Source organism: Juglans microcarpa x Juglans regia, chromosome 1D (assembly GCF_004785595.1).
Source record: "Juglans microcarpa x Juglans regia isolate MS1-56 chromosome 1D, Jm3101_v1.0, whole genome shotgun sequence".
NCBI lineage: Eukaryota > Viridiplantae > Streptophyta > Magnoliopsida > Fagales > Juglandaceae > Juglans > Juglans microcarpa x Juglans regia.
This window is the reverse complement of record NC_054594.1, coordinates 44,944,455-44,972,277: the sequence shown is the minus strand read 5'-3', so window position 1 is coordinate 44,972,277 and position 27,823 is coordinate 44,944,455. Positions and strand designations below refer to the sequence as shown.

Genomic DNA, 27,823 nt, shown 5'->3' with positions numbered 1-27,823 from the left:
CGTCGGCTCAGCGCAATGACTTTCCGCGCAAGTCTCGTCTCGTTACTGTTCAAGAATGTTAACGGGTGCATGAAAAGGTCACGCTCGGTTGCTGTCTCATCTTGCTTGGCTCTCTGCATTGACTGCGAGCCCTCGCTTCAGACAATGGACGCCTTCATGGCCCTAATTTGCCCGAATTCCCCTTCCGTGAGCTCTCTCTCGCCCTATTTTGCCTAGATTCTGTCTTTTCAGTAAATACATTAACATCTTGTCTATTAAGGACTCGAATTTGCCCTCTGTTTGGTAGCCGGGAAAAGTTCGACGAAAAGGAGGGAAAATCGAACTACACGTTGACGAAAGATTTTGATTCTCTTGATATCTTTTGTTTTTCTTCGTTGTCTTGGGCTGCCAAACAGAAAATTCTTGTGCTTTATTTATCCTCTGAAGCCTCTAAAGCCACCGCCACAGGCCACCACCTCCCTCCCGCTTTCTCACTGTCACCTCTACCCTCCTCGAACTTCTCCCATCACTGCAGCTAGAGCAATTACTGCCACCGGTTTTTTACGTGGTTCAGTTGTTCTTAACATAGATTTTCTTGGTGTAATCAAACCTTTGAAAATTATTTTCAGAGTCAACCAAATAATAGAAAACGAACCAATTTTCTTGGCATTATCTGTTGAAAAAATTTGAGGTCGAGACAAATGGAGCCTTAGTTATTTTCCTTCTTTAATTGTGTTAGACTTGGACCCCAAGAAAAAGAAGTTGTTTCATCGAGTTCAGCGCAATCGGCTTTGCTGGGGGTGAAAGTATTTCTCTTCTTTTTTCAGTTCCAGTTCGCCTTCCCTCCTTTTCCTCGGTTCTCTCAGTGACCAGATAGACAGCATGTACTGGACTCTGTTTCGACATAGATTTGCTAATCTGTTTGGTTGCAGAAAAAACTGAAAAAAAACTCGTGTGAAGCAAGACTGAAGCTAATGCTACTGGTTTAGTTCATTTTTTTTTTTTTTTTTTCCGATTTCAAACGGAATTAATTGAGTAATTTAACTTAGAATTGAAAATAGAAGGGGATTGAATCTGACCATGAATTGGCATTTTCCTTGCTGGTTTTCAGGTATGGGATGGAAATCGAACGTCCGAGTGTTTCGATAACATATATCCTTATGATCAAAGGCTTTATTCGTGGTGCTAATTTACACTTTAGTATAAAAAGACAGTTAATGTTTTGGAAAATTGCATTTTCTTGACAATGCATACGGTTTTAGGTTTCGGAGTGAATGCTGCGACTCTTGTTATGATTTTTGTGGTTGGAATTACTCAGAGGATTGCCGGACGAAGTTGGACGGTAGGTTCTGACTCCTGAGTTCTAAACGCTCATCTAGGCTTTGGCTATTTTGAGTTGAAGTTTCCAAGACTTGTTACATTCCTTTGTCTCATCTAGGCTTTTGCTAGTTGCTTAAAGAATTTAAGATAAAGTAAATAGGGTAGCCAGGTCACATTGCTACTTTATACCCCTTCGATTAAGATCTCAAGGGTTACGGTTTAACTGACTTCTACGCATTTAACTCACTCATTGAACTCACTCACATGCGCACACAGATTGATAGATTAGAAATACATATTCTATAAGTCCACAGTAATATTTTTCCCCTGGAACTGCATTCATATTGAGAATGCATTTATTGCTAAACCTTCGTCATAATGATAACTGATTAATTTGCATCATGTCAAAATCTCTATTTTTATCATACAAAAGGAAGCTAAAAAATATTCTCTTCTACATTGATGAACGAGAAATATCATATTGAATTTGACAGTTTCATCTATCAGTTTTAGCGCATTTACTTATAAAAAAAAAAAAAAAAAAAAAATCTATCAGTTTTATCGCATAAAGATATAAGCACAAGATGACACCTCTTCTACTAATCTTTAATATCGTCCATTTGCATTTAGATTATTCCCTCTTAAAGCTGTTAGAGTTCTTTCGGTTTCTTAGTTAAGTGACAAACATTATTACTAAATTTTTCCTTTTTCCCTTTAATTTTTTCAGACAGTACTTGTAAAAAGAATGCGATCAGTTGGTTATATGGAACTAATGGTAGAATGCATGAGATGTAATTCATTAATTATTTAAGTAGAACTTATTCATTGAATTACACTATCATGAATCCGATAACCTGTATATGTCTTAACAAGGGTCCTATTATCTCTAGTATTTGTAGTATTTTTGGCTAGTTTCTTGTTAGTACCCTAAAATAATTTATTTGCGAAATATGTCTATGCCTAAACAGTTTTTTTTTTTTTTAATTGTGTATCAAGTACATATTTTGGTTTCTTCAATGATTCTGATTTTTAGCAGGAAGGGCTTTGTCGTGTGTTTGTGTTTTTTTTTTTCTTTCTAAATTTCACTTGAAGATATGGTTAGGTACACTAATGCTTTCGGAAGATTGCTCAGGTAAGCATGCAAGAAAAAATTTTCTTGCATTATTTTCCTGCGATTGGAGCTTGTTTGTCATTTTTGGATCTGGCTTTACTTTTAAACAAAGCACTGCATGGAGACTTTATTGTTCATCACAAGTGGTTTCTCAGATGCTCTCAGTTTGCTGTCTGGGTAAGCTTTTCTGACTTCTAGCTGTTGGCTACCTTGTTTTAGCTTAGTTTCTCATGCTACCTATATGTAGGTTTTCTTAGTGTTTGCTTGTACAAATATGTAGACAACTATCTTATTCTTCTCAAAGTCTGCCAACTATCGGTACATATTTTGCAACTTGATCCTATGCTTCTGGTGGATAGTGAGGCCACTATTGGGAATCTTCAGTCTGCTAGCAACATGTTCTTCATTTGAGGTACTATTTCTCTGGTGGACGTTTCTAAGTACTGTTGTATGCCTTTTTCTGCTTGCAAATTTTCCATTGCACTAGAGATTACATGCCTACTCCTATTTTGGATATTTGTGCATGTTTTATGTGCTTTGCACCACATAATGCAGGCATCAATAGTTGCATGGCAAAGTCACTTTCACAAAGAATTATCATTGTTTAATTTGTTTGTAAATTTTCACAAAGAAACGCATCTGGATAATCAGGTGTCCACAGTTGCAGCAAGAGAATATCTCTTCATATTTTCCATGTCCTTTACACACTTTGTTTTTGTTTTTTGTTTTCCTCTTTTTGAGTTATTGTTAGCACAAATGGGTTAAACCCATGGAAGATCATCAACCTATGAGAAACCTGAAAACGGGCTAGATGAAATAGACATCTAGCTTACTAATAACTCAAAAGGTAGCTTGACTGCGGTTGTAGGCAGTTAAATATGCTCTAATGCCTGACAGATCCTTCAAACTAGAGAGTCTGCATAAGGTTAATATAATGGCTCCATGAAACTAAAACACTACATTGCCTTTCAAATCTCCCTTTTTAACTAGCTAGTATATTGATCGCTTGACTCCTAATAGGGTGATGAGATCAGACCAACACTCTTTCATGACTGCCCAGTGTAGCATGAGATTTATTCATTGTCTCACCATTGCATTTGTGCATTGAACATACCACATCACAATATATTTCTTCTTAATAAGGGTTTCAGTTGCAACAATCTTATCCAAAGAAAGCTACCTATGGAGGCATAGAATGACACCCAATGCTTCTCCATGGATCCATTGACTCTGGTCATCCACTCAACATATGTAGAAGAAATAAGACTTTGAAATTTGGACTTTTTTTTTTTGCCTCTTGTTTTATTATTGACACCCCAAAAATTAGGTTTATACAGGTTTGCAAAAGGGTGCCATCAACTTTAACTCCCATAAATTCTTAATTTCTTAGGTAGCGTAAAATCATTTGGTATCATATTTTTTTGGTAGAAGGAGTCACTATTTATTTCATGTTTCCTTTGACAGACTTTGAGATGTCTTAAAGAAAGCAGTATTGTTTTGTTGGATATTGTCTTTGGCATATCCATTAACATTATCAGAATAAAGCGGTCGCCTTCCAAGAGCAGGTATTATATGCTTAATCATTCTATCCTTAACCCACTTCTTTCTAGATTATAGTCACATCCAGAACATTAGTACTTATAAAAAAAAAAAAAAACATCCAGAACATTAGTATGTAGAATTTAGGTGGCATTGCGCTTGGTATTGCCTTAAGAAAAATCGTATGTATGGATATTTTTGTAAAAACCATTATATGAATTGCAAGAAAGATTATAAGATAGAACAGTATTAAAAAAAAAAGAGGACAGTGGATTTTGTAATTTTCTTTCCAATGTCGAGAATACAGTTACCTTTTCTCCATCCCTTTCCCCTAAAAGAAAGAGGAAACATTCTTTTACTGGACATGGTTTCAATCTTTCCTCATAATTATTGCCTGTTAGCTGAATAATGAGATAAAACCAGTTGGATTAGAGAGAAGCCGAAAGACCTTTTAGGGATTCAGTTTAACCAAATATATTGGACATTGCGTGTCTTCTATGCCCTTGTTTTTTGTACATTAGGTTGAAGCACTGAAAGCACATGTGCGCACACACACATTACTTTTCCAATTCTCCCTTCTTATCCATACAGTGGTAATGTTGTTAAACTTCATACGTAAAAATTTATAAATATCAATAGGCGTAGCCAAGTACACTGGATGTATACAAGAGAAAACACCTAGCTAGGGAGCAGAAGCTAGCATCATTTACCTGTTGGATGGCTAATTGTAATTTATGTGGAGAGTATGTAACACTTCCCTCTAATCAGTTCCTATTATTAGTCAGATCCACTAACAATTCTGTCTTCCCCAAATCGTAGTTCATTGGAAGAGTCGCTTCTTTCTACCGACATGGACCTTGAGGAAGGTTGTCTAAAGAATTCTGTAAGTATTATGCCAACAACTTGTTTTACCTCCGAGGAATTTCTTTTCTTTTCTGTTTGAATTATTTAATTTGTTATATTCATGTTGTTGAAGATGGTTGATGATAAATTCCCTCCACAATAAGAAGTTAAATGTAATTATTCAAAAGTTACATTACAAAGAAACTCTAAAGTATACCCATTTCTGAAGTTTATATTTCAGTTTTAACCTTTTATGCTTCATTTCTGGCATTGCTTACCCAAAACTAATAAACTTGTTCCAAAATGGACATGGATGTCTATTGGAAATTACCTAGCCAAACATCTGGAAGTGCTTAATGACATATGGGAAACTTTATTAATTTGATTAAAATCATTACTGGATCTCTTGCGGAACTTGTTTTCAGTATCCTTTTATGTTTCCTTGAGGAATGTCTGGAGGTAAGAAGTTTATTACAATTTCTGAATTTTGAGAAAAATTTTTCTTTTTTCAACAAGTAGTTGGAACGTTTTTATGGGGTTTTGTGAAAATAGTGGGAATGTTTGGATTGAGAAAGCTTTTTAGAGATGTTTTTATTGAGTTGAAAAAGTGGTGGGACTCACTGAGAATATGTTTGGGAAGAATATTTTTGTGAGAGGTTTTTTTTTTTTTTTTTTTTTTTAAAGTTTTGTGAAAGTTGTTTTTATTTTCTCTAAATAAAATTTTTTCTTAATATAATTTCCTCTAAATGATTAAGTGAAGATTTTTATTTTCTCTAAATAGAATTTTTTTCTTAATTTAAAGATCGTTGGTTTTAAGTTGGATTTTTTGGGAATTGAGGCAAGATGCTTTGATGAAAATCATTTTTTGAGATTGTTTTGGTGTAAGGACTTTTGGATTGAGAGTGAGAAAATCTTCAAAATTTCTATGTTGTCAACATCATCTAGTCATTCATGAGCTGATTCTCAACCTTTTTTTATAAGTTTTTTCTGTTTTGCCTTGAAATTTCTTTCTGTTGGGATGTGGCCTTACATGTCATGCCTAGTCCAAGAATTTCGACCAACATTGCAGCTATAATGAAGAGTACAATGTCACTTGTTACCTTCAAGGCGAGCCTCTACCAAAAAATGAGACAACCCTCCCTGGATGCTGCTTATTATGTATTTTCTTTCCTTTTCCCAAAATTTGAGAATTTATACTAATTTTTGTGTTTAATTGATTGTCAAAGGGAAACACACAGAGCTATTGGGATCTTATGACATTCAAATCTATCACTTCTGTGATGAATTGCGGTGCAAAAAAGCAGCTGGACTTTGAAGATTTGCTTCAGTTCCCTGCCGATATGGAACCATCTTCCTGTCATAATGCATTGTTAAGCTGTTGGCAAGATCAGCAGATTACTAATATATCTAATCCATCCTTGTTCAGAGCAATCTGTTGTGCATATGGGTGGCCATATGTTCGCCTAGGTTTTTTAAAGGTATTTTCTACATTGTGAGATGCATTTTCTTCCCATTTGCTTAAATTTATGATGCAGCCTCTAACTCCTGTAGTATTTTTCTTAAGTTAGATAAGATCATGTAGCATATAGGCTTGTTCTTTTCGATTTTTTACTTGTTAAAATTGCTATAATTATCATTCTTTTAATATTTTTTTATTTATAATGCTGATATTGTATTGGCATGCTGCTAGGTGCTTAATGATTGTATTGGTTTTGCTGGACCGTTGCTTCTCAATAAGCTGATTCGATTTCTTCAACAAGGTTTTGCTGAAATGATTACTTTTTCTTAGTTCTGATTCTTGAAACTATCTGCATACACTTCTATTGTATTAAAAATCCTTTTTCAATTGATTGAGATTGGCTGCAATAATTTTTTCCCACCTTCTGTGCTAACTAAATATATTTTTCGTATCTCTATTTATTATATCCCTCTTCGTAAAATCTATTCACATAGGTGTTGCTCTTTTATATGTCTCGTGTACTTGGGCTATGCCTATTTCTTTCATCAATGAAATGCTTCTTTACCTATAAAAAAAAAGTATGCATATCTCTATTTATCATATCTCTCTTCATAAGATCCTTTTTCATGACTTCTTTATGAAGTTTCTTAATTGATTTTATACTAACGGTGATGGAATTTATCACTCTTTTTTTTATTCAGGCTCTGGGAATTTGGATGGCTATGTTCTTGCTATGTCCTTGGGGCTGACATCTGTCCTTAAGTAACTCTTATTCTTCAACTTTCAATGATAGTTTTAGATATTTTTTTTTTCTCTCTTGTGCATTGCATTTGCAAGAACTTCTGTCAATTGTATTGTTATATGAACTTGTTCTTAATTCTTACTTATTTAACAAAAGAATTTGTCTGTAACTTAATTTTATTTGTATAAACAATTTTGAAAAGAAACAGGACTAATCCGATTTTGCTATAATTTTAAAAAAAGAACATGTTCATTATAGTTTTGGTCAAGTAATAATTCAGAAGTCAGATTCAATTGAATAGTTATATCAACATCCGCCAGGGACCTAGTTATTATTATGTCCAAAGGGGACCTTGCTTGTTTTGTCAATTCTGATGTCCTTGATATCTGTGTCTGATGTATGGCTTTTATTAATCTGTATCCTTGGCAGTCATATGTGTTATGGTGGTTCACTACTCTACTTAGCTATGTCACTTGTAGAAAATTAAATGCATTATTTATTCTTCTTAACACAATATCAACAATGTGAAAAGTATTTTTTCTTAATATGTTGCAATGTGAGAAGTACTATATTGTTTTCCTTTGAGATTTAGTTTTACGTTTCTATTTAGGTTTGTGGCAGACATGATATGTGTGCATGGGACAAGCATGTAGCTCCTTTCACCTTCACTACTGTATACTAGATTAATATCATGCAATCTCTCTCTCTCTCTCTCTCTCTCTCTCTTAAATACATATCTTATGCTGTCAAATGTTGTGCTCTCAATGCTATTTACTATTGACAGTGATATAGGTAGAATTTTTTTTTTTTGATAAGTAACAGTGATATAGGTAGATTTCTTGTCCCAATTGTGCAGATCCTTTTTTGATACACAATACACTTTCCATCTTTCCAATCTGAAGCTAAAGATGAGATCCAGTATTATGATTGTTATCTACCGAAAGGTATTTATTCTCTCAAACGATTGACTTTTATCACTCCTGTAAAGATGGCCTTCATTTTAACACATTATATTTTCATTAAAATTCTTTGGTTGGAAAGCATTGACTGATGATATCTATTTTGACATGTAATTATGAGTAGGTTTTGTACCAGATTTTTTAAGTATCAGTGAGACTTAGATTCGTTAGATTTATAAAAACTTATGGATTATGGAAGCTTCTGCACTTTGATAGCATGTCCGTAGGCTTGCTGAAAAGAGTTCTGCTTGGAACATAAAACCAACTCGATGAAGGTCAACTGATTGTGAAGCTTGACGAGGAAATAGTTGAATAGGAAAATGTGCTGTACATAATCTCAGGGATTAGACGATGAATGTTGATTCTAATGGTTGTTAATCATGCCGGAGGAGAGGGGGTGATAATGGAAAGATTGACTGGTATGGCCTGCCTGCTATAGGTTTTTTTATTTATCAAATTATAGGTATGTTCAACCTTGAGAAAATCCCAAAGCTATGTATTAGTTTTGCCTCTCCATCTAAAAGCATACGCTCTTGGGTTGGATGCTTTAACATGGCGCTTTAGTTCAGTTTCAATCCAGTTTCCATATGTTCATGGTCTCCATGTAGGTTTATGTATTGAACGTAAGATGAGAAGAACTAGTTAAAATGTCTGGCTAACGAAGACCTATAATTCCACTTGGACTACCCAAATGTAAATCAGGTAAATAGCATTGTGTTTGAAACTTATATTCTTTTTATATTCACGATATAAAATTGTTTGTACTCTTTCCTGGTACTCAATTGAGTTACGATGTTTAATAATAACTTGATTGCCATTTTGATACTACCGGATCTCGTGAAAAGAAAAAAAAATGATTCATTTCCGGGCTCAGCCCGTTCTCTTTTATGTGGTAATGGATTGCTTGCTGTCAAATCAAATCCATGATAATACTTTTCATTTAGTATTATTGCTGTTGTCTCTTTGCCCCCCTCTTTTTTCTCTCACTTAAGTTTCATATAGATCGTGCGTGTTGCTAGTGTTGATTTCTGGTTGTTTCATGATTATTTATTTTTTGTTCCTGTCCCTCCTATCTTCCCTCCTATTTCTGGGCCCGTAGTTTACTAGGTAAAACTTACACGATTGATTTATTTGAAGTTTTATACTTTCTTACAGTGTCTATGCATCGGCCTAGCAGAGCGATCAAAATTTTCTGAGGGGGAAATTCAGACATTCATGTCAATAGATGCTGATAGAACTGTCAACTTGTGTAACAGTTTCCATGACATGTGGAGGTAATGCCTCTTGTTTTTTTGTTCCTCTCTCAAAAGAATGTATTGTTGCAGCTTTCCTCTTTTTATTACAAAATCTGATAATCTTTGAGCATAAAGTAGAGATATAAAGTTTAACATTGTGTGCTGTCACCATCATGGCCGTTTTCCTTTCCCCTGGGGAAAAGAAAAGGGCCAGCCAAGAGTGTCCATATTCCTTTTCAAATAAGTCAAACAGGAAGTATACAAGAGCAAAAGGCATGAAAAGCTTATTAAAGTCTCTAGCAGCTGCCTAATGGAGAGTATTGAAAAAGAAAATTAAGCTTTTCCATCGTGTGTCCATATTCACAGCCGAGGAAAGAAAGAACACGAGTTCCTTTGTATTGAGAATATATATAATATAAATCTAAACACTGGTTTAGGAAACCTCTAGTGACTTGATAGTTGATGTTAGCATTGACTGCAAAATTGGGCTGAGACACTTGGGTCCGTCCAATAGACCTGTAATGCACTCAATTTATTAGCAGAGGTGCTCAAAAGTTCCAATAATATTTCTGCGGGCCTCCAATACCATGCTAGAAGCTAAAAACGAAAATGTTAAAAAAGCTTGTTACAGTTGAGACACGGCCAAGAATATCTGTGAAATGATAATAGGCAATATAAGTGCTATTGGCTACCTGCAGTAAGAATGGAGTAGATTTAATTTTTTTCTTGCTTGCAGATTTACATCTCTCAATGTCTATTTTTTATTTTATCTTTCTTTTGCAGCGAAATGTTTTAGGTGGAGAATAACTACTAAACCATTTCAGAGAGTATTAGAAGATCTGATTGTACTGTCTATTTAAACTATGCCAATGCAGCATAGATCCATTTAGTGCTTTTGTTTTTCTGGAATTCTTTTTATTTCATCATGTCATTGCTTTTGTTTTTGTTATCTATCAATGCAGCTTGTGATCCCATTTTCCTTATGCTTATAATTGTGCCTATCTCATATAATCAAGATTTTAAGCTCATTTAATTTTTGGAACAACTCTACTTTGATGACTGTTTCAGCTTGCCTTTGCAAATAGGAGTGGCTTTGTGTCTTTTGTATACACAAGTGAGATTCGCTTTTGTCTCAGGAATTGCAATAACCATCTTATTGATACCAGGTTTGTATATGCAGTGTCCAAATTCTGAAATGGCATTGTTTTATTCTCGTGTTGTCAACAACACATTCAGTGCAAGTTTGAATAACTTACTCTATGATACCTCTTTGTTTTTTTTAATAAGAGCACAAAGGGTGCAATACAAGTACACAGGGTGTACTATTATCCCGTGAACAGCCTCTACAGACTTCAATGTGCTCAAATTCATATTTTCTTGCACTACTTTTGATTTCTAGATAGTTTTCTTTCTTGTATACATTATTAAAATTTCTTATTACTTATAAAAGAAGTGTCAAGTCAAATATTGATTCCTACCTTGGTGGAATTGAGCTTTATAGTGATTCAAATTAGCTCTGATTGATTCTTGACTAGTACTTTGGAGTATAATCCCAGATATGATGTGTTTTTTTTGGGTTGTTACATAACCTCTTGAGTTGGCTGCTGGTTTTTTGAGTTTTCTTTTTCTTTTTCAATCAGTAATAGGGGTTCTTAGAGTATATTTTTTTTTCTTCCACTTTAATGGTACACTTCATTAAGTTTGATAATAGAGAGTACTTAAGATTTATCAACATAGCTCCAAACATCTCAATGCATTGGAACATGTTTTTGTGATATGTCAATAAAGAGCTCAATGTTGTGGGATTAACGTTGCAACCCTAGCCTATTCAATATGTAGATGGAAATTTGGATCTTGATACATTTTTCTACGTCAACTTTGTCCATTTAACTCTGCTTCTTCTTGTTTTTTTCTTTTTGATCGGTAATCAAGAAATTTTATTCATAATAATAGGCAAAGCCCAAGTACACAGGGAGTATATATGAGAAGTACCTAACTAGAGTTTACAATTGAAAGTAGAAAGTCATGGACATTTAGTCCGTTACAAACAATGGCTCCCACCCAAGAAAACAATGTTTTAAAGAAAAGAACTTTCAGCTCCTCCATTGTTCTCTCATGGTTTTCGAAGCTTCTATCATTTTGCTCCCACCAAATACACCAACACATACATATGGAGACCATTTTCCAGATTGCTGCAACTTGTGAATTTTCTCGGAGACCTCTTCAACATGCTAGAAAATCCACCAATCTATGGGGCATGACCCATGATAATCCAAGTCCTATAAAAAAATCAGCCCAAATGGTCCTGGCCACCTCGTAATGTAGAAACAAATGGTCAACTGATTCACCATCTTTCTTACACATGCAACACTTGTCCAACATCATTAACCGATGTCTCCTTAGGTTATCTGTGGTGAAGATTTTGCTCAATGCTGTTGTCCAAACAAAAAAAGCTACTTTTAAAGGAGCTTTCGTCAGCCAGATGCTATTCCATGGGAATGTGGCCCATGGGCATGCTTGGGCTCGATAAAACTTTGTGAAATGATATGACTGTGAATTTACCTTTCTTGGAAGGGCTCCAAAACATCCTGTCCATAGTACTCTCGGTCATACGTACGGAATACAGTGTTGCATAGAAGTCTGTGATAACCTCCAACTCCCAGTCTTGGGTTGCCCTAGTGAAGTCCACATTCCATTGAGGGGAGCCACTAGAAAAATCCAAAAGATCCGCTATCGCCATATCCTTTACTCGTGCTAACTCAAATTTGGCGAGGAAAGTGTCTTTGAGACATCGTTCACCGCACCATTTATCATGCCAAAATCTAACGTGAGAGCCATCACCCACTACAATATGTGTATGTCTCCTGAAGCTCTCCCAATCCTTCCTAATGTTTTTCCGCAAACCCACCCCATGTGAGCTGCCTACCTCATTCGAGCACTAACCACCCCATGCTTCCCCAACTTGCGCAACTATGACAGACTTCCACAGGGCCCCCCTTTCTTGTTGGTACTTGGTACCACCACAACCATTTACCCAATAGGGCTTGGTTGAACTTTATCAAGTTACGAATCCCCAATCCACCCCTAAAAAATGGAGTGCACACCATGGACCAATTGACCAAATGGAACTTGAACTCGTCCCCCAAACCACTTCACAAGAAATCGTGTTGTAGCTTCTCAATATGGTTGGCAATCTTTGCAGGGAGCGGGAACAGAGACAAGAAATAGGTGGGGAGGTTAGAGAGAGTACTTTTAATCAACGTGAGCCTACCACCTTTCGATAAATACAACCTCTTCCAAGATGCCAACCTGCACTCCACCTTTTCAATCACAGCATTCCAAATCTGCCTTGATTTGAAGGAAGCACCTAAGGGTAAAGCAAGATACTGAAGAGGTAGAGAAGAAACCTTACATCCCAAGAGAGAGGCTAGTACCGCTGCTTCGGGAACATTCCCCACTGGTACCAATTCAGACTTTGAGAGATTAGGCTTCTTCTTGTTGCATCATTACGCTTACGCTTCTCTCTTAACAAGATTAATATTCTGATTCCTTTGTGCTATCATGTGACCTGTTTAGTGGAAATTATAGTATTATACCAGTTTATGTTGGTTAATTTTGTGACCATTTTGTAGTTTTGTTTCTTTGTGATGAAGTCTCCTTCTTTTCCAGTGGCCTATTGAAAACATTGAATGAACGATTGAACTCTGTGGTGTTGATATGCTGCTATTATGATACTGTGCACTGGTATCTTGCTGCTTACATCTCTTCATGTTGTGCAGTCAATAAATGGATCTCTAAATTGATTGCAAGTGCTACTGAAAAAATGATGAAGCAAAAGGATGAGAGGTAGATATATCTTTTATCTCTGATTCTCTATGGCACTATAAATATATCCTTAAAAGTTGCTTGATGGATTAGAGTTAAGGTGGTTTACAATTGATCAGAAGTAGGTATAGTATATCTATAGAGATTTGGAAATAATGAGGTGAAGGCTTGCTTGTGGCTCTGCTTTCTGTTTTAGCTATATATTTATCATTATTATTTTTTATTTTTTCCTTATCATAATGATTTTTCTCTCCATGTGAATGTATTTATTGCACGAAGATATGCATATATCCCCTTTAAGAATTCCTCCTTTGAAGTCAATTCATATGCCTATTTTTTCTGTATTTATCCTAGAGGTGCCTTGTTTTTTCAATAGAGATTTGTTGTCCATAAATAGATGTCATACCAACGACATTTGGCTGTTCAAAATGTTATCTTACTTTTTAGTAATCAAATATTCTCTCCCGTTTGTTCATAACTCTTACTTAATGACATAGTATAGGAGCAGGCTAATCATTTTTTTTTTTATAAATAAGAAGATATTTTATTGATATAGAAATAGGTATAGCCCAAGTACACAGGAAGTATACATGTGATTACACCTAGTTAGGAATTAGAAACGGTTACAAAGAAATCATGAAAGTTGAGACCATTAAAGTCTATAACAGTGGTCCACATAAATAAAGTCTTCTAGAAAAAAAACTCTTAGGCTGCGTTTGGATGTTGAGCTGAGCTCAACTCTTTATGAATAGTAGTGAATTAAGTAGTGGAGAGAGTTATGTGGAGCCCATCTAAACTGAGTTTAAAGTGTGTTTGGATGTTAAGATGAGTTTAGTACTTTTTATGGGAAGTTGAAAAAGGTTGTGGGTCCCACGTATAAAAATGTGTTAAATTGAAAAAGGATGTGGGTCCCACGTGTAAGAAGGTTTTGAGTTGAGATGAGTTTAGTAATTTGAGAGTTGAGTGTTTGGATGTTAGACTCAACTTAAAATTAGGCTGAGCTCAATTGAGTCTTGCAACCAAACACAGCCTTAAACTCTTCCATATTAGGCTAATCATACAATTGGCTTTTGTTTCTAACATTTTTTTAATTTTTCTTTTCTGGTTCACTCTATCATATTAGCTACAAGGAAAGGCCAGCATGTGATCTTATGGCTACTTTAGCAAAACCTAGTTTCTCTTATTCTTTTCCTGCAACATAATGGTTATATATCTCGAATGATTCAATGATTGTCCAGCGCTTGGCCTTTTACGTGCATAATCAACAGAAAGCTGGTGCTTGATTAATAACATAAGGCTATATTCAGGACATGGATTTATAGCTTGATTTGGGCTGTCAGCCTCAAGTAGCTGGGTTGAGTTGGCAGTAACAATGAGAACATGAAAAATTACAACCATTAGCATTAGTTGTTGCAATAATATAATTGAATGCAGTGTGTTTTGCAGTAAATCTCACGATTAAAAAAATTTCTAAATTCAATTATTTTTATCCTCAATAGGATAAGGAGGACGGGTGAAGTTTTGACATATATTCGCACATTGAAGATGTATGGCTGGGAGCTGCTTTTTTCTAGCCGGTTGATGGATACAAGATCTTCAGAAGTGAAACACCTAACTGTATGACTTGTGTTCTTTGAGTACCCAAAATTTATGCATTTGATTAGTCGACTTCATTTGCCCATATCTAGAGTATTTTGGAATTTTAATATTTTGTTCCTTCTTTAATTAGACGCGGAAGTACTTGGATGCATGGTGCGTATTCTTTTGGGCCACAACACCCACTCTTTTCTCACTGTTCACATTCGGACTCTTTACACTCATGGGGCATCCACTCGATGCTGCAACGGTATACCAACTGTTTCTCAAGTATCTGTGCTTTTTTTTTTGCCTTCATTCGCTGTGCATTTCATTTGATCAATGTGGTTATTGCCAATAAAGTTGATTTCCCTGACAACCTTAAATGCAGGTCTTCACTTGTCTTGCTCTGTTTAATACCTTGATCTCTCCTCTAAATTCATTCCCATGGGTCATTAATGGACTCATTGATGTGAGCTCTCCAAATACCACGAGTTTTGAAGCAGACACCTTTTTAAATTCAATAATTATTATTGACTTTTATATATGTTATGCCAGGCAATTATTTCTACCAGGCGGTTGAGCAGGTTCCTCTCTTGCTCTGAGTTCAAACCTAGGTTGGAACAGACAGCAGATTCACCTTCACCAAGTTTTCTGAATGAACAGTCTGAAGCTACTTCTAAAGATGCGGCTATTGCGATGCATGATGCTTGTTGCACTTGGTCAAGTAGCGATGAAAAGGAATGGAATATGGTGTTGAATCATGTGACTCTAAACCTCCCGAAGGGTTGCTTTGTTGCAGTTATTGGAGAGGTCAGACCTGTGCTTGAAGTTTTTCAAAATTCTATTTTTCCATTATTACTTCATATCTAGTAGTATTTTAGTAACACCTGTGTGCGTGTGCTTGTGGATGCCATCTCTGAGTAACAACGTTTTTCTTGAAATCTGCCGTGCTACTGGTGCTGCATATGATTCTAAATGATATGATTCCATATGCCTGTCACCATAGTGCTGAATCCAAGGTCTGTGAATGTTTTGCACCGTCTGTCAATTGTTTGCATTGCAATCCATAACCTTTTTCCTCAGCTTGTGACATATTGTTCAAATCTTCAACTACAAAATATCTGGAGTAGCATAATACTTTCAGGCAATTTTTACATTTCATTTTGTGACCTGGGGGCTGCTGCTAATAGTGCTGGAAAATGATGGTTTTGGAAAACTCAAGAAGTTGCTTTACAACTACTTGTCTGAAATTTCTTGCCCATGATCTTCCAGTGCAGCATATGGAATAGTAAATTATTAATATAAACATAATGCTTTTCTACCTGTTGTATATGCAGATAATGAAATGGAGATTAGCACTTTGATTAGTATAAATCGCTGACTTGACCATCATTCACTGTTAAAAATTCTATCATGATTTTCTTGTTTCTAGTTCTTCCTCCTAAATAGGTGCTATCTCTTGTATACCCCATGTACTAGGGCTATGCCTATTCATATTAATATAATTTTACTGTTTACTTATAAAAAAAAAAAATTCTATAATGAGATTTAGTGTATTATTCTTCTCCCAGCTAAGATCATGTAATCAGGTTGGTTCAGGTAAATCGTCCTTATTAAATTCGATTTTGGGAGAGATGCGGCTTCTCCATGGATCAATACAGTCATGTGGATCTATAGCATATGTACCACAGGTTCAAAGCTTTTCTGCATGATGGTTTTCCCTACGTACTGTCAAAATGAAAGTTTCTTATGTTGGCCTTTGCTGTTTGAAACTGTAGGTACCATGGATTCTATCTGGAACTATACGTGATAATATTTTGTTTGGAGAGAATTATGATCCCAGAAGGTGTAATATATCAACAATAAAAAGTCTGATTCATCTTTTCCTGACCTATTGACTTCATTGACTCTATTATGATTTTATAATTCTATCAGCAGTAAAGAGTTTCTGTTCATCTGCAATTTGGCATGTTTGGGTAATGAGATGAGATGAGAATTCTCTAAATAGTAGTGAAATGATTTGAGTTAAGATTTTTATTGGGTTTTGGAAAAGGAGAGAGAAAAAGTTGAATATAAATATTATAAAGTTAAAAAATTGTTTGAATATAATTTTTGTTTTGAAATTTGAAAAATTTGTATTGTTTTTTGTGTTTTTTTGGAAGTTTGGGAAAGTTGTAATGATTGGGTAATGATTAGATGAAAAAGTTGAAGATTTGAAATTGAAAAATGTTTTGTGTTTGAGGGAAGGAAATTATGAGAAGTTTTGAGATGAGATGATCTCATCTAACTTCCCAAACGACCCTTAAAATCTCAAGGTCGTTATTTACAAATTTTATTTATCCTTGACTGTTCTAAGTCCTCAAGGTTTAGAAATATTTTTTGGACAAGTGAAAAAGGTAGAAGTCTTGAAAGGTGTATTCCCCAAATGAACAATATTTTACTATCCTTGAGCAGATACTCAGATACTTTACAGGCATGCACGCTGGATGTTGATGTTTCATTAATGGTTGGAGGAGACATGGCTTATATTGGAGAAAAAGGAGTGAACATATCAGGTGGACAGAGAGCTCGTCTTGCTTTGGCCAGGTTATAGCATCTTTAAAAATTACCATGTTTTTCTGGCCCTTCATATTTTTGAAGGGATTAATATCAAACTGACTTGTAACTTTGTGCTATGAACAGGGCTATTTATCATGGCTCTGATATTTTTATGCTTGATGACATCCTCAGTGCCGTTGATGCTCAGGTTGCTCAATGCATTTTACATAATGCTATCTTGGGTCCTCTTATGAAGCAACATACGCGTGTACTTTGTACCCATAACGTTCAGGTGATTCCCTCAAATTCTTATGTTTTTTTAGGGTTTTACATGAGTTAAGTAAACATTTGACTTAAATTGACACTATGGCCACGGGATCATTGGATCAAGGGAATATTTGCTATCACTGTGGTTAGATAGCAACTGATTGAAGGGAGTGATTATCTAATGAAGGCAACGATAAAGAGCTAAACTAACGAATGGTATAAAAATTAACGCATCTCGGGTCCCACTGAGCCTTGATCCAGTTATTGGATTCAGTTGAACTAGTTCTTTGACTCCATTCTGCTTTATGGAGTCCTATGTTGGCATTTCTTTCCAGACCATCTGTACCCATATGATGAAAGTATCACTTTTTGGTGGCTTCGGGCTTTCCGTTCGCATCATATTCCATGTCTATTCCTATATTCCTTAAACATACTTTACATTTGTAGACTTACTCCTTTTTCTCTTGGTAAGTGTGGTCATAGTCCGTCTGATCTGAAACTTTAAGTTCTGACTTTCTTCCTCCCTAACTGAAGTTGGAATCAACACTTACTGTCATCAATTGAAGCTTTATTATTAGCACAGACTGCATACACAATGGAATTCATTTTTGAGTATCTCTTGTTGTTGTTAAATTTCTGTTTGTCCTAAAAGTTTGAGCTAATGGGAATAGACGAAAATAATCACTAATTTAATTTACATCACTCTCTCTCAAATGTAGGCCAAACTCTCACTTAATAAGTAGTTCTCATTCAATATCTCTGCTTTGATATTATGTAAGTCATCAATTATACCAAAAGTTTAAGCTAATGAAAGAAGTGAATTTAATCATTTAATTTACATTCTGACAGTCACCTTTAATAAAACCAACCTTTGCTAAATTATATGTGCAAGGAAATGAAGAAAGACTAGGTCCTTGTGTACTTGGATGCACTTGTTTCGCAGTTTACTGAAGTTCGTCGATTTTATAATTTTAAAGTTGTGATGCATGAAATTCATAGATTTGGTCGGCACACATACTGGAGTAGATTTCGACCTTTGGAAAATAATCTTCAATGTCACTTCAGCGATCAGTGTTGAGTTTCTCTTATTTTAGTTTTTCAGGAAATAACCCAGTTGAGTATTTGTTGTATGTGAAATTCATCATAGCAATGCATGACTTCACTCAACATTGCATATCAGCATAAGAAAACAGTTTAATATATACTTTAGCTTCCATTTTTTGACGAGTAAGAAACAAGTTAATGGGGTGAGAGAGGCATACTTTAGCTTCCAATAACTTAAACGAGTTTCATATGACACACCCAGGCAATATCATCTGCGGATTTGGTTGTTGAAATGGAAAAAGGACACGTGAAGTGGGTGGGAAGTTCAGCAGACTTGTCTGTCTCTTCATATTCAGCATTCTCTCCGCTAAATGAATGTGACACATATTTGTACATTCAAAGACAAGAAGGCAGCATGGCTACAAACAATGAAATCGAACAAGATCTCCTTGAAAAAGATGCCGCCCATGTTTCAGAGGAAGCACAAAAGATCATTGAAACTGAGCTACGAAAAGAGGGCAGTGTTGAACTTGATGTATACAAGTGAGAGAGAATATTTACTGTTCTATTCTTGCTGCATATATGAGATAACAATATATTTAAACTGTAGTTGTTTAGGGATATTTATCAGTAACATTCAGTTTGGTGTTATTATCTTTTGCAGGAATTATGCTGCATTTTCTGGTTGGCTTATTACTGTTGTAATATGCTTGTCAGCAATTTTAATGCAAGCTTCTCGTAATGGAAATGATCTATGGCTGTCATTTTGGGTTGATACAACGACAGGAAGTAGTCAGACAGAATACTCAACCTCCTTTTATCTGGTATTCAGCTTCTCCTCTTTTCAATATAAACAGCAAGTGGTCTTAGGATCAATCTGTCTGCTGTCTATGTGGATGTATTTCACAGATGCTCTGACAATTTGTTATATCTTGTCCTTGTCAATACTATCTAGATCCTAAGTCAATAATTATATTAGAAAGACAGGGTAACTACTAAAAATAATTATATTTCTCTTTCTATCTTTACATAACATTACTATGAGGCCTTGTCTATATGGGCCTACATAGCTTAAGGTATTTTTTCTGTTCTAGAACTATGTATATGGCTTTGCCTATTCTTTGATCAATAAAATTTGTTTACTTATCAACAACAAAGAAAAAAAAAACATTACTATGAGGACTGGCACTAGAAATATGTGAATCGTGGCAAAGATATATATTCTCTCTCATAAACACATTCAAAATCACAAGCGCACATGAGATTTCCATAGTTTTCTTCAGGTCCGTATATGCATGACTTAGTTGCAAGTATGATGTACAATCATGTCAGTTACTATACAAGGGCTAGTGAATGAAGAAGTTAATGGGAGACAGACTTTTTTGAAAGCAATACAATCCATGGGTGAAAATAGAAATATTTTAGGCTAGCCAATATAGATTATGAACTGCAAAGGGAAACCAAGTTCTTTAAGTGCATAATATCTCCCCTAGCTACAAAACAGACAAGATTTTGAATCCCCTTTTTTAAACGAAGTAGTTGTATATCATGTGTAAAATTTTTAACTTGGCATTTTTCTACGCAACTGTTGAAATTATAAACGACGCTAACTTTTATTCTACAAGTAAATGTCAGAACTGAAGCATGAATAGAGTTTAGGGGGAAAACTATGAAGTAATAAATGCGACTGATTTTCTCGAAATAATGCACTATATGGCTGAAGATGCTGAGCTCAGCCAACCTGTGTACTTGGGTTATGCCTATTCTTCCTTACGAATAGAATTTTTGGTCACCTGTCAAGAAAAAAAAAAGGATGCTAAGCTCAGCCAACAAAGCCTTAGGCTGTGGTAACTTAACAGACAATGAAGTTGCTGAGATAACAGTGTGGACAAATTTGGCAATATATGTATATTGCTACACATCTCTGCTTTTTTCTTGCAGTACATCATTTCATTTTTGAAGAGGCGAAGCATGAGAGAATCCTGGGGAACTTGGTCTTGACATGTTTGTAATTGATTGTGCAGGTCATACTCTTCATCTTTTGTATGATAAATTCCTTTCTTACATTGGTGAGGGCATTCTCATTTGCATTTGGGGGCTTACAAGCCGCGGTGAAGGTGCATGACACACTGCTTTATAAGCTTATCAATGCGCCTGTCCAATTCTTTGATCAGACACCAGGCGGAAGGATACTCAACAGGTTAGAATAACATACCTTCAGGAGATTGTTTTAGTATTTTATATATACCCCCAGGCTTTTTATTTTTATTTTTGTAGGTTCTCTTCTGATCTCTACACAATTGATGACTCCCTTCCATTCATTCTCAACATTCTCCTAGCCAATTTTGTTGGCCTGCTGGGAATTGCTATAGTTTTGTCATATGTACAGGTATCCAACAAGTTTGTCCACTTTGCTGGTATGCTCTTCCAGAAATCCACTTTTAACTATCTTAAAAAATGTTATTGAACGCTTTTTGTATATATGTAGGTTCTCTTCTTGCTCTTGCTGTTGCCATTTTGGTATATCTACAGCAAGCTTCAGGTACTTCTCTATATCATTTAGTACGTTGATATTTTAAAAATCACTACTTATCCTAAAAGCTCATGTTGATGGGAAGTTTTTTTTTTTTTTTTGGTAGTAATGGGAAGAGGTAAATTTATCATTTAATTTATATTCGAACACTTCCCTCACATATGAGCGGGCTCTTTCTTAATAAATGGGTTCAACACGTGAATATTCAATTGGAATGGGGTAAAGTGTCGAGTCAGGATTCGAATTAAAGACCTTTGCTCTGATGCCGTATTAAATCACCACTTAGGTTATATACATCCGTGGTTGATGTAAGTTTTACAAGAATGTATTTGGGACTGCTTAGAATTAATGATGAAGATATAGCCTACATATTGTTGAATGGGCATTGAAATATCTTAGATAGGCGGAAAAGGAAGCTCAATTAAGTTTTGGAAACTAGAATTTATTTGAGCTTGCTTTTTAACAATCTATCAACGGGGGGGACAAAGTGTGTACCTTGGCAGAAAGTAGTTCCAAAAAATGTCTGTACAAATTCCAGTGCTCCATGTAACCATCTTATTTGGTAGTTCACTCCGTGTAATGCTAATTACATAGCAACTTTTCAATGTATGAGATTAAGACATTAGGTGCTGCATTCTAAAGTTGCTTCTTATGTAATTACGGCAGTTGCTTATTCAAGGATGAGAAATAATTGGGGATGAGAATTATTTGTATCATATTTTTAATTCATGGGAATGATGTTCATTGTTCAAATATACTTTAATTCATGGGAATGACTGTAGTGAATTTTATGGTACAACTCATTCTATACAAGGAAAGAATTAGTCTTAGACTACCAAGCTGTCAACTTAGTAGAAATTATTCAGTTTTTCTACAGGTCAACATCACGGGAACTGCGAAGGCTGGACAGTGTTTCTCGATCTCCCATATATGCATCCTTCACAGAGACACTTGATGGGTCGTCAACTATAAGGGGATTCAAGTCTGAGGTAGATATGTGTTTGGACTACTTATATGTTTTATAGTTCTGTAAGCTTTATATTTGTTAGATCTAATGATGGTACCTTAGCCTTATAAAGTTTAGTAATTTAAACACAAATTCTAAAATATAAAGGTTTGGTGGAACTTCTCAACGAACATGTGAAGAAAGACCGACAACTAATACTGGCCTTATGATTGCAATATTAGGTGCAACCTTGCCTTGGGAAAACTACTCTGTATGATGCTCGTGCAAATAAAATATTGTTGTGCCTTGGTGTGAGGGAGCTATACTGTAAAGACCTAAGGAAAACTCAAGCAGCATCTGGGTTTGTACAAAAAAAGGACAAGCCAATCTCCCTCCTTAAAACCATGATGTCTTTATCAAGCTATTCCATTGCAAGTAACATAACTCAAGCCCCACACTTCTAGCTGAGATTGGCTTTCATGCAATTTGTAACAACTTGAGGAAAACACAAGTCTCATCTAAGTTTATATTACAAAAGGTTGGTCAATGCTACAAATGGAATCTCTTCGAATCATTGTAATTGAAGTTTCTTAGCATTTGGAAGAGAGATTAATGAGAAAGGTGAAGAGAAATGGAAAGAATGAAAGATGAAAAAAATTATGAACTGAGGGTTGGTTTTGCATCGGTGCTTTGATACCATGAGTCATTGATAACTAGAGAGAGAATATGAAAAGATTGCGAGAACCCAACCCTTGAGTAGTTTCCTTCTCTGTTCATATGTTATGGAATTTGTAAAATTTCAATATTATAGAAAATATAGTTGTCATAGGTATGGTAAATTTATTGTACTGCTACAATGTTATTTTCTTTTTTTTATTCTTCTTATTTAAGCAGGCAGTGGTCCTTTTTAATTGATTTACTCTGCCAATCTTGTTTTCACATTCATTTGTATTGAGTATGATGTACAATTCTTGTTGACAGTCACAATGGATAAAATTTTGGAAGTCACATTATCAATTGTCCTAAAAAGTTTATCTTATGAAAAAAGATGAATTAGTCATAATTAATTTACATTTCTCTCACGAGTGGATCACACTCTCTTAATATGTTTGTATAACATGTGGAATATTTAAATGAAATGAGGATTATAGTGGAATCAAGGTTCAAAGTCAAGATTACTACTTTTATACCATGCTAAATTATTATTTTTTTTTCCCAAAAGTTTGAATTCATGGAAAGAGTTGGCTTTAGTTATTTTATTGATATCCTAACGAAATCAATCATTGCTGGTTTTGAGTAGGACTTTTTCTTGGCCACCTTCACTCGACATGTTGCCTTGTATCAGCAAACTTCTTACACAGAATTGACAGCAAGTTTGTGGCTTTCCCTACGGCTTCAGGTACATCACTAGAGTTTAAATGACTCAAGGACAGTTCGTTTACTGACATCTGATATTGTGCAGTTAAAAGCTAGTTTACTCTGATGTTCTATTAATTAGGCTGCATCCAGGATCTGAAACACCCCTCTGTGTCCCACAGCGATTATCCTCTTGAGAAAGTCAATAATTATCTGATTGTAATCAATGTCTTGAAACTGGTTAATCCTACCACCTTTTTTAAATATTAGCCTTTTAGTGCTTAGCTTAAGGGTGGTTAAACATTATAGCGAGGAATACTTGAGAGAAATTTATGTTTGTGGTGTAGAATGACAGTTATAATTTGGTGTTAACTTTTCAAAATGGAGAAATGGGAACATTTAAAATGGAAAGCACACCTTTTATACCGTATGCTTATTGTTGTAAGATAATATCTATAACCTGTTGTGACGATTATGGTAACCAGTCATATTCTTCCAGTTGTTAGCAGCAGTTATCATCTCATTTATTGCCCTGATGGCTGTTATTGGATCTCATGGTGGTTTACCTGTTAGTTTTGGCACCCCAGGGCTGGTATGTTCTGCTCCTCATATATCTTCAAACCATCCTTTTACATTCCAATTCTGTCTACCTTTAACATTCAAACAACTAGACGCTTTAAGTGTTGTACTGAGTACTTCGTACATTGTGAAAACCTGAAGAGAATGGAAAGTGATGTGTTCTTTTACAGGTAGGATTGGCTCTCTCCTATGCAGCTCCAATAGTGTCTTTGTTGGGGAGCTTTTTAACAAGTTTTACTGAAACAGAGAAGGAAATGGTTTCTGTTGAAAGAACTCTTCAGGTACTACAATATACCTCCTTCCATAGATACTTTCCTTCTGATGACATACTTTGATTATATTCTCTCCAGTATATGGACATTCCTCAAGAAGAACTGCATGGATCCCAATCTCTCAATCCTGATTGGCCATGTCGAGGACTGATTGAATTTAAAAAGGTTACTTTGAGATACATGCCATCTTTGCCTGCTGCACTTTGTGATATTACTTTTACAATTGGGGAAGGGATGCAGGTCAGTTCATTTGCTCTGCTGGGTGTAGATTATTCAATCTTGTACTGTATTTAAAACCCTTTGATTGATCATTTCTACTACATCGTTGTCGTTTTTCCCTTGATCCTCAGACTTCACTTGATTTATTCTTACCATATCATTGACATTTTCCCTTGATCCCTTTTCAGGTTGGAATCATTGGCAGAACAGGTGCTGGAAAATCCAGTGTCTTGAATGCCCTTTTCCGCCTTACTCCAATTTGTGGTGGATGTATTCTGGTGGACAGAATAAACATAGCTGACGTTCCTGTTAGAGACCTCCGTTCACATTTCTCTGTTGTTCCTCAGAGTCCATTCTTATTTGACGGATCAATAAGGTAATGTATGGAAATGCTATATGTTCCATACAATTTTATGTCTTATGTTCACATGATATTTGCTGTTGTGTTTTCTTTCAGATATATATGTATGATCTATGTTCTGGTTCCATTATCATTTGGTCACACCAACTAATGTTTTTCTTGCAAATCTCTAGGGATAATATAGATCCATTCCGGGTGAATGAAGACTTCAAAATTTGGAAGGTTTTGGAGAAATGCCATGTCAAGGATGAAGTAGAAGCAGCGGGAGGGCTGGATGTTTGCATAAAGGAAGCTGGGATGTCCTTTTCTGTCGGGCAACGGCAGCTGCTTTGCCTTGCTCGTGCACTTCTCAAGTCTACAAAGGTCATATTTTCCTGATTGAGAAGCAACACCAAATACTTCAGTTACAAGCAGAAAGTCCTAGGGTGAATTAATTTAAGATTGAAAGGCACTTATAAATGATTTAGGGAAATAAATCTCTTATAAATCTTCCAAGCATTACATTTGCTTTTTCATGATTTAAATTAATATAAAGAACTAGATTCCTTTCCATGGATCTTAGATGTCTAACCCTACTCCTTAGGTTTGCAACAGAAATCCAGCATGTCCATCTAGCATGGTAAGAATGATAGTTTGAGCTGAATCATTATATTCCAGAGATTTTGGCTCTTCTTTTGAAAACATTCTGCTCAGAGAAATTTCTGTTTCCTTGCGGGTCATGTTAAACTTACATGAGTTTTCATCATTAGTACTTCCTATCAGCTCTCCTACTGTGGTGCGTTTTGAGTTCACAGACTGCATTACTTTCGCATCATCTATGTTTCTTACAAAGCATCATTTGTACCATGAACTTAAGCTAATGGTAAGATGTGAATTTAATTATTTACTTATATATTAAAAATTCACCTCACGTGTCAGCTAAATCATCCCTTAGCACGTGGGCCCAACACATGAAATATTTGTTTAAAATGGATGCAAAATATGGAATCAAAACTCAGGAACTGTATTGTGATACCATGCTAAATTACCAATTGTTCCAAAAGCCTATACTGATAGGAAGAAGTTCATTTAATTATCTATTTTATAATTTGACATGTTCATTCTCTCTGTGATCCGTGAGAAATTGAACAGATCAGTTTTTTTCTAGCAAAACAATAGATGAAAATAGAATAGTGGGAAACATAAGGAATAGAGGGCCATAATGTTTTTTGTACGCTTGAAGTAGCATTTATATATGTTTGCGTGGGTGGATGGGTGGTTGATTGTTTTTAATTTTCTTAGGATGGGGAAGGGACTATCATACGTAGGGAAAAGGGGTGGGGAGATCATATGTAGAGAAATATGTAAATTACTGACACTATCAAGATTTTCAGGTATTGTGTTTGGATGAGTGCACGGCTAATATTGACACCCAAACAGCATCAGCAATACAAAATGCGATCTCCACTGAATGCAGAGGTGTGACAGTGATTACAATTGCTCACCGCATTTCAATGGTTGTGAACGTGGACAACATTCTGATTCTTGACAATGGGATCCTGGTATGCTTTATCTTGGTGTGCCTTAGCATGCATCAGTGTGCAACTTGCTTCTGTGCATTTATTATTATTGCTGCTGCTGCTGTTGTTGATTCATTTGTTTTTCCCCATCCATTAGATTTCCCAAATGAGAAGAAATCTGTTCGAATTTTAGCTAACATCGATATCTTGTTAAGTGGACTCTGATAGCAGCTACCAAATGCGGAGGATGAGCCTAATAAATCATAATAACTTAACAATTTCGACCTTCACCATATTGGGTAGTCTCTTGATGCACAATGCGGGACTACCACTACTATCCAGCTTTATTTGATAAGAATAAACTGGCCTGAAATGAATGTCAACTGCTCTTCCAACCAAATTGGTGATCAAGTTTATGAACAGGTCCCTTTGTTCCTCCACACATTTGAGGGCTGATATATCCAGTTTCAGTATGCTCTTAACGTTAGTAAAATAAGTATAAAAAAGGGGCACGTCTCAATCATTTGTGAATTTGATGAAATGTCTCTAATTGGTAGCATTGGCGAAATGCCTCCTTGCCACTTTATATCGCATAAACCTCTTAAAATCATATTCCTTGTTCTCTGCCCTTGAATAGGTCGAACAGGGTAACCCCCAGGCTCTACTACAAGACGAGTTCTCCAGATTTTCAGGTTTTGCTAAGGCTTCTACAATGTGAGTAATACAGCAAGCACTACTGCACTCACCTTGAGACATGCAACGCAGATCGGATCTGTAATCATAACTTAGGTAAATTATCAAGGGATTTCCAATCCCTTCTCATTTGCAACCTGGAATAGGCAACAGCATTGTTGAAATTTAGGATATGGTGTCTTAAGCTGGTCTGCTTCTTGCTGAACTTGTACCTGAAACCAAGCGTAACTTGTTGACAATTATATTAAATTTCTATAACGTGCTAAATCATTTCAATTGTGACCGTTAGAAGCTTATATCATCAGATTCATCACAACCATGGTGGGGTCTCCGCCTGATCATGAGCCTACTCTGGTAAATAAAACAGGTTTGTTCGTTCCAAAACTCTGATTACTTATACAGTACTGGGGAGGGAAGTTAGAATTTTCGTAAGAATCAGTGGCCCATTTCATGTATGAATACCCAATTTCTTTGTAATGAATTCTCATTCGGAAAAGTTTAGGCCTCATTTGTTTTCAAGAAATATCTTAACTCATTTCATCTCATCTTATATAATTATTATAATTTTTTCAAATTTTAATACAAAATAAAATAAGCAATTCAATTTTTTCAAATCTTAAAATAAAAAAAAATATTAAAAAAAATATTCTAATAATATTTTATTTAACTTTAAACTTTTATCTCAATTCATCTCATCTCATCTGCGAATATTTATCTTGGAGGTTAACCATCCTCGAATTGCGTCAAAATTGCCACTTTTTTTTTTTTTTTCATTTCATGCTTTCTCGTTCCATTTCTCTACCATTTTCTATTAAATAAACAATAATAAATTGAAAGTGTTGCATTAAAATTAGTGCGTGAAACTGGCTCCTCTTATACAAGTGATCGTAACATATTAACAGGGTACTACGTATGCAGCCTGTATC

At 35.4% G+C, this 27,823-nt stretch overlaps 1 protein-coding gene across 6 annotated transcripts; it reads left to right on the top strand.

Moving 5' to 3' along the window:
- On the top strand, positions 1-27,167 carry LOC121262386 (ABC transporter C family member 13). Of its 6 annotated transcripts, none has more exons than XM_041164865.1 (37): positions 55-186; positions 287-962; positions 1,091-1,131; positions 1,234-1,321; positions 2,432-2,587; positions 2,691-2,822; positions 3,875-3,975; positions 4,769-4,832; positions 6,019-6,270; positions 6,483-6,552; positions 6,953-7,013; positions 7,850-7,937; positions 9,108-9,226; positions 10,256-10,353; positions 12,967-13,033; positions 14,512-14,629; positions 14,742-14,858; positions 14,979-15,059; positions 15,146-15,400; positions 16,180-16,281; positions 16,369-16,436; positions 17,045-17,176; positions 17,273-17,420; positions 18,702-18,982; positions 19,104-19,263; positions 20,464-20,639; positions 20,717-20,828; positions 20,928-20,981; positions 21,839-21,961; positions 23,219-23,317; positions 23,774-23,866; positions 24,024-24,134; positions 24,204-24,365; positions 24,533-24,720; positions 24,879-25,068; positions 26,079-26,246; positions 26,842-27,167. In XM_041164865.1, the coding sequence occupies exons 2-37, from the start codon at positions 954-956 to the stop codon at positions 26,920-26,922; spliced, it is 4,365 nt and encodes a 1,454-aa protein (XP_041020799.1). In that variant the 5' UTR covers positions 55-186; positions 287-953; the 3' UTR covers positions 26,923-27,167. The 6 variants fall into 6 exon arrangements, with proteins under 6 accessions (XP_041020791.1, XP_041020782.1, XP_041020799.1 ...); XM_041164879.1 differs by having other exon boundaries at positions 287-967; XM_041164872.1 differs by having other exon boundaries at positions 104-186; positions 719-962.
- The last annotated feature ends 656 nt before the right edge of the window (positions 27,168-27,823 follow it).

Coding starts and splice junctions, on each gene's coding strand:
- LOC121262386 (XM_041164848.1), top strand. CDS start 16: ATGACTTTCCGCGCAAGTCTCGTCTCGTTACTGTTCAAGAATGTTAAC. Junction 3,976..4,768: donor CGGTCGCCTTCCAAGAGCAG/GTATTATATGCT, acceptor CCCAAATCGTAG/TTCATTGGAAGAGTCGCTTC. Junction 20,982..21,838: donor ATATCTACAGCAAGCTTCAG/GTACTTCTCTAT, acceptor GAAATTATTCAG/TTTTTCTACAGGTCAACATC.